General features: G+C 33.4%; 1 protein-coding gene across 10 annotated transcripts in view; it reads right to left on the minus strand.

Annotated features, from left to right (window-relative positions):
• The window catches only part of LOC107706383 (polyhomeotic-like protein 3), a 14,243-nt gene extending 8,657 nt beyond the window's left edge, over positions 1-5,586 (minus strand). For 4 of the 10 annotated variants that reach the window (XM_016510086.1, XM_016510088.1, XM_016510082.1 and 1 more), the window contains exons 1-6: positions 5,469-5,586; positions 2,725-2,925; positions 2,307-2,468; positions 1,459-1,548; positions 766-921; positions 541-630 (exon numbers count right to left, since the gene is read on the minus strand). In XM_016510086.1, the coding sequence (XP_016365572.1) occupies positions 541-630; positions 766-921; positions 1,459-1,548; positions 2,307-2,468; positions 2,725-2,925; positions 5,469-5,531 (762 nt within the window). In that variant the 5' untranslated portion in view covers positions 5,532-5,586. Of the gene's footprint in view, positions 1-540; positions 631-765; positions 969-1,458; positions 1,549-2,306; positions 2,469-2,724; positions 2,958-5,463 lie in introns of those variants that run through there. The other 6 variants (XM_016510083.1, XM_016510085.1, XM_016510084.1 and 3 more) reach the window with 6 other exon arrangements.
• Positions 5,587-7,198: the final 1,612 nt, after the last annotated feature.

A 7,198-nucleotide genomic window follows, 5' to 3' on the forward strand; every position in this document is an offset into this window, starting at 1 on the left:
AACGAGCCGTTTTAGGTAGGCGTGGTTGACTCTTAACTTTTATAAAGAATATCTCTTTGGATTTGAGACTTTAGTCTTTGCAACTTGACAGATCTTCTTTATGCACCAAGAGCTTGTAACACTCCAAAGAGAAAGGAAAACTTGAAATCGCATCATATGACCCCTTTAACTCTGTTTTGTTAAATGTTGTTAAATTATTATTGCAAAAAAAATCTGCCAATTTGCATTTCCCCATTATTACATCACATTTTATTTATAAAGTGCTTAATGCTTATTTATTTTTATATAAGAAAATATATAAAAGACTGGATTAAATTAATTCATTTAAATTGCAACAACAATTTAAATAAAATAACTCTGAAGTGAGGAAAATATGATTTAATCTTTATTCATTATACATCAGTAACCTTATCAAATAAACAATTAAATTGTATTATAATATTATATATTACATAATTAAATGCATATATAAATTTGACACAAATGGCACCATTTCTTGAGAATGTCCCATAAATTGACTAAAAAAAAACTCTGTCTTACCTGTGATGATGCTGATTGAGAGGACACTGAACTTACAACCGTCAGATCAGGTTGAACAGCAGCTACAGTGGCAGCAGGAGTAAGAATCAGCTACAGGTTAAGAGACAATGACACAACAATAGGAAGAAAGAAGACAAAACAGAATCAGGTCAAGTCAGTGGAGACTTCAGGACACCAATGAACTCTTCTCAAAGAATATGATGCTTTTAGTAAATATCTGCTTACCATCTGAGTGCGCAGATACATTTGGGCCTGGCTACCTGTGGGAGAGCTGTTTCCTAGAAGCATGGCCTGCTGGGATATGGCTCCCGCTGTGCTATTGGAGCTAGTGACCTGGATGCGACCTATTGGCTGAGTTACAGGAGAGGTTGGCATGGTGATCTAGAGGGTGAGAGGTGTTTTCCTGTGTAATTCATCTTTGATCAAATCTTAAAGAAAGAAAAATGAAAATTCTGTCATCATTTATTCAAGTCATTCTAAACCTGTATGAGTTTATTTCTTCTGTTGAGTACAAAAAATATATATTTCAAGAATATTAATGACCAAACAGTTGATGGTAGTCATTGACTCCCACAATACGGGGACAAAAAATACTATGGAAGTCAATGGTTTCCATCAACTGTTTGGTGACCAACATTTTCCAAAATATCTTCAAAATAATATGTTTGGAGGGTGAGTAAATGATGACAGAATCTTACTATCCCTTTAAATGTTTGGATAAAGCCTGAACCTATTTGCTAATTTACAAAGTACAGATTTATTTTATATTTATAAAAGGCCTTTTCCCAAATCAAATTACGATACACTTTTTATGGGGCACTTTTTTCCAACATAATGTCCAAATGAGAGCACATAGTCCATCTACGTGAAACAAAAGTGGGTTTGTGACAAAAGAGTATAAAGAATGAAAGCACTTACTGATGTTTGAGACACACTAGCCAGCCGAGTTACATTCCCATTGGATGATGGAGGGGAGGAGGTGAGTTGCCTGCCATTAGTCTGCGTGGCCTGATAAGAAGTAGCATTATATTACATGATGTTATTATATTATATTATATTATTATTTAGGGCTGCCAAATGATTAATCACGATTAATCACATCCAAAATAAAAGTTTGTGTTTACATAATATATGTGTGTGTTGTGTACTGTGTATATTTATTATGTATATATACATATTTATATGTGCAAATAAAAAATAATAATAATATATATATATATGCAATTTATATTATAAATATAAATATTTTATATATAAATATAGCTTATTTTTCTTAAATATACACTTAAATATAAGCATGTGTGTGTATTTATATATCCACCTTATTCTTCAATGCGGAAGTAAGCCTATGGGCGATACTTCCAGTTCATTAGCCGCTATAGGGAAATAACGAGAAGAATAACAATGTGCAGTAAACAGTAAAACTGTTTGCACTACAAACCAGTGTGTTCATAATTAAGATAATACATGAAAATAATATGGTAAGACACACCAATTTGCAATATCAAGCAGCAAAACGAGCTGTTTTGCACAGCCAAAATTAGCTGGACGCGGATGAGACCCATAAAATTTACAAATGGCCGCGCCCGCACTTACGGGAAAAATAAAGTGGATACATAATAAATATACACAGTACACAAACATATATTATGTAAACACAAACTTTAATTTTGGACACGATTAATTGTTTGATATCCCTAATTATATTACATTACATTACATTATATTATTTTATATTGCACATATTTTCATATGTATTCTCATACCTGCTCTGTAGTGGTCAGGATTTGTGTAGCCGTGAGGTTCTGTTGATGCTGCTGTTGTAGTGCAGCCGTCTGCAGCAGGATATGCTGTTGTTGGGCAGCATACATCTGTTGTAGGTACTGAGCTGTCATGCTCTGTGATCTGTGTAGTGTCTGCTGGATTACCTAGCCAAACACCACATCATAGGCTTCACATGCCACTGGAAGTGATAAACTTTTTGCCAATGTTTTTTACTCAAAACCACAACAAAGACATGGCATCTGAATATTAGGTCAGCCTCAAAGCAATGTTCAGAATTTGGCTACAGTGCATTAAAAGGCTGTTGCTATTCTTTCTCAGTGTTAAAAAAAACAAGATACATTAACACTGTGTAATATCATTTGTTTAATATGTTACTGGTTGATACCGGTGGGGAATTACCTGGACCGCCTGCCTGTCTGAAGTGATGTTTCCCAGAGGAATGCCGTTGGGCTGAGTGTCTGTGGGAGTGCTGGATCTGGGTGTAGAGCTCACTGCCGTGGCACTGGTGGTGGGTGCAGTGCTGCTGGAGGCTGTGTGGAGTGCTGCTGTCACACAGCCATCATCCTCCATCTCATCCTGATTCTGTTTATCTGTGTCGCCCATCAGAGTGGTTTGTTAGCCACGGTTAGCCACTATAATTTTGGACAAATATTTAAAAAATACAGAAAGATTTTTTTTTTAAATTAGAGAATATCCTGTATTCTGTAATCCACTTCTGTTCAGCATGATTTGCTGGTTATTGGTTGATTTAGCTGACTGAGTCTGATTTAATTAGAATTAGAATTTGATTTGGAAGTTGACTTAATTTGATTTTTTTTACAACATATGTATTGGCATATTTGAGAACAATGAAACAATTTATCCTATGTTACTTTTTTAAAAAGTAAAGTAAAAAGTGAAAAGCCTATTACTATTATTATATTAGCCTATTACTAAAGGTAAATGTTTACACATATATATTTGTAGAAATTAGTTCAGACAGTTACAGTTACCAAATAGAAACTAACTTTAGCATTTTAAATATTCGATTAAATGCTCTAAAATTTACATAAATATACTAGGGTAAAACGGTTTTTAATTATATAATGAAATGCACTTAAGGTTATATAGACAGTACGTAGATTATCAGTCATACAGATTAAAAAAAACAATAACATGTAGCCTATGCTGTATGTAATAAGTATGAATGTATGAATTATGTATGAATGTATGACAAATGTATGAATTAATGTGAATTCTGAGTGTGATATGTTTTTACTTTAATTAGGTCCATCCCATATCATAACCTGAGATCAAATGTTAACCCATATCAATCAGGACCACTGAAAGCAGGTCATTCACAAATGCATTCACAAATGCTACACTATTGCTTAAAGGGTCCCCAATACAAATAAACATAAACATAACACCAACAAATATTCTGGAAAGTAATGTGATTAGCACACTACAATATTAGTGCTTCAACATATATGGCCTTTCAGAATCACATCTGACATTACCTTGAAAATTCACAAGTTTACAAAATTCCCAATTCATAAAATATCATTAAAAAGTACCTATAATTAAAATAAATTGTATAATTAAAATGTACAGTTTAACTTACAAATAGATGTAATAATTATTTATACAACTTCATACATTCCTTTTTTTTTTTTTCATTTTATTGAATTATTGCAAATTTTTATTTAATATATGATACGTTTACAATATCAGTTTAATTGATAAAACTGAAAAATAGCATAGGGTATTTGCAGTTTTACATCTGCATTTAATAAAATTTAAAAGCAATGAATTATAGAATGTATATTTTATTTTAAATCTGACGTTTCAAATTCAGCATATTAATTGGCCGATTTCTGTGCGCAAATGTCGCTTCTTTTCTGGACCTGCACTTTTACGGGTTTTAGTAGCTTATTAAAACGGTTTAATTCATTTTCTGTGTCGAATTACAGTATTTGTACAGTACACTCTATGTCATACTGTTACAATATTTTTTGGGAAAATGGCTAATTATAATAAATGAAAATATCGAAACAGTGAATTGGTTTATGCATATTGTGCAACCACGCGCTCTGTTTGGCCACAAACGTTCGATCTTTAAAAATGAGTGATTTTTTTATAGTGTTTAATATTAGTTTATGCTATACTGTATTTTTTTTTATCCAGACAAACTATCCAGAATATATGACCTAGCCGATAAAGAATATCATATTACATAAATATTTCACAGAGATATTTAGTAATTCTAAACTTTTTCCATCCCTAAAGGTCATTCAGTAAAATGTTTAAATCTTCTTATGGACTACCATAAATCAGTAAAATAAATTCTTTACAATGTAGCCTATTGACGAAGCAGATCAACGGCCAATTTTAAATGGGCTAAAGAAAATATAAAAAGCCTATTAGCATTTACCAAACTTAAAAACCAGACCTCTCTCGGTATCTCGGTGTCGTGAACTTATTACAGTCGATTGTAAATTGAATGTGTATAATCCGTTTAAAGGCAAAGGTAAGCTTTAAATAAATTATTTGATAATGTTATAAGATAGGCTATAGCCTTAAATATTTAAATATAGCTAATCTTATTAAATATAGGTAAGACGCATATAGCCTAGGCTTTTGTTGAAAAAAAAAAATATATAAAATCTGTTTTCTACTTAGGCTACATAATGAGACATTCAAAGAATTTGACTCAGTTTGAACTCGCGTGTTATGGGTAATTAAATCAACTAAACATTTTTACAGAAGGATACACGGCCTTTTATTTAAATTTAGGCAACCACCTAATTATTACAATCATTAGAAATACTTATAAAACAGACTGGCGTCGCTTACGAAGTGCGTTGTAGAATATTTCGACAGGCCGAATGTCTGCCTCAGTCGTCTGTCTGTCTACTCTAGTCCTAACTCCTTCTAACTTTCCAGTCGAGCCCACCATGACATTCTTATTGTGGGACACTGAGATTTGTTTTAACAAACGATTTGACGTGAATCAGAAAATCAATTGAAATTGAAAAATCAATTTTGAAATATATATATATTTTATTAAGACTTTATGTCTCCGTCATTGGGGAATCATGCGATCATGAGGCTTTTCTCCCATGCAATGTTGAAGGCGCATCAGCTGATGAGTGTTACCTGCCTGATATGGATATGAGACGTGAGCGCGCGCTGCTGTGCTCTGTCACGGCCTCAGGCTCAGTCATGTTGTACTGCGACAGCGCGCTCGAAAATGGAGATAAAAACAAAACGCTCCTGAGGCGGAGAAATTTCTGAGCCAGCAGCACCACTTGCTGTGTAGGAGGACTTCGTGCAGCGTTGCTCTCCACATGAATTTTCACCACTGCCCCTCTTTTTCATTCATAACACAGAATTCATAACACTCATGAACATGCAGAATCTGAACTTCAGCTTCAAATGCCAGTGTTAAAGTCAGTGTTATTTTGAGAGTTATGCATTGCAAATATTTTGGTGAATGTTCTTTAAACTTACGAAAAATTATTCATGATGGCTGTTTGTGTAATTTCCAAAACCTAATTTGCATTAGTAAACATTTTTAAACATTATTAAAAGGATTATTAATGTTGTTTATGTATGATTTCTGATGATTTTCTATACTTTGTGTTAGACATAGGCTATTATTAACTTACTGTGAACTACAGTCATATAGGCTACTTCAATTTCACCAGTTACAGTAAATAAATGAGCCATTAACTTTTTATAAATGGGATGATTTATGAAATATCTATGTAATAAGCATGTAATAAGGATGATGTTGCCTATAGCTTCAAAGTGCATATTTTTGTAACGGTACACTTTTTTTTTTTTTTTAAGAAATTTAAGAGGAAGAAAGCAACAGTCTGTGATTTCCATCCCCAAGTATTTCTGATTGATTGATTGATTGATTGATTGTACCATGCATAGGCCTATGTGTTTAGTGGTGGATTTTAAATGTTTTAATTTTGTAAGTAATGAACTTAAACATATGAAGTTTCATTAGGAGTGCATCCGTTTCATTTGCACATCAATTTCAATCTGCATAAAAAATATGCAAAGGCCTAAAAACGTATTAAAATAGTTTATACGATTTGAAAATATTGCCAAAATGACATGGTTCAATGAGTACACTAGGCTGTTTACAGCGCACAGACTCTTGTATCAAGAGGGAATCTACCAGTGGTATCGTGACACTGTAATGACAGTAGTTTTACACCATGGATAACACCATGGATTATAAAGGTATGTCATAAAACGATTCTTGTATCATGCAAGAAAGATAATCCATTACCATTATAGTTGGTTATTTTAGTGAATCAAAAACATACCGAACAAATGACTACATGAGCAGGTTCTTTTTATTCAACCAGTCGGAACAGTTAGCCTACTGAATTAATTTGACTTAATAATGAACAAGTTATGACTTCTTCATGTCTGACTCGGTTACTGCTTTATGCTGTACAGTACAGTTTAAAGGACTGCACATATTCAGCATCTCAAAAGTCATTTAAAAGTACTTTCAATAATTGTATTTTTCTGATTTGTTATCCGTTCTAAAATATTTGAATTAAATGATTTCAAATATTTCTTCTTCAGAACTAGTAGAAATCGTAAGGAAATCGAAGTGTGCTGGATGTGAGGGGTCCAGAGTGATTTTGCTAGCCCTTTTGCTCACTCTGGATGAGTACTGTTCTTGGAGAGTAGAAAGGGTTGTACCAGTGATTCGCTCAGCAGTCCGGACTATCCTCTGTAGTCTTCCGAGGTCAGATTTGGTAGCTGAGCTGAACCAGACAGTTATTGAAGTGCAGAGGACGGATTCAATAACGGTGGAGTAGAACTGTTTCAGCAGCTCCTGTGGCAGGTTGAACTTCCTCAG

Source organism: Sinocyclocheilus rhinocerous, unplaced genomic scaffold (genome assembly GCF_001515625.1).
Source record: "Sinocyclocheilus rhinocerous isolate Xijiao unplaced genomic scaffold, SAMN03320098_v1.1 scaffold444, whole genome shotgun sequence".
Taxonomy (NCBI): domain Eukaryota; kingdom Metazoa; phylum Chordata; class Actinopteri; order Cypriniformes; family Cyprinidae; genus Sinocyclocheilus; species Sinocyclocheilus rhinocerous.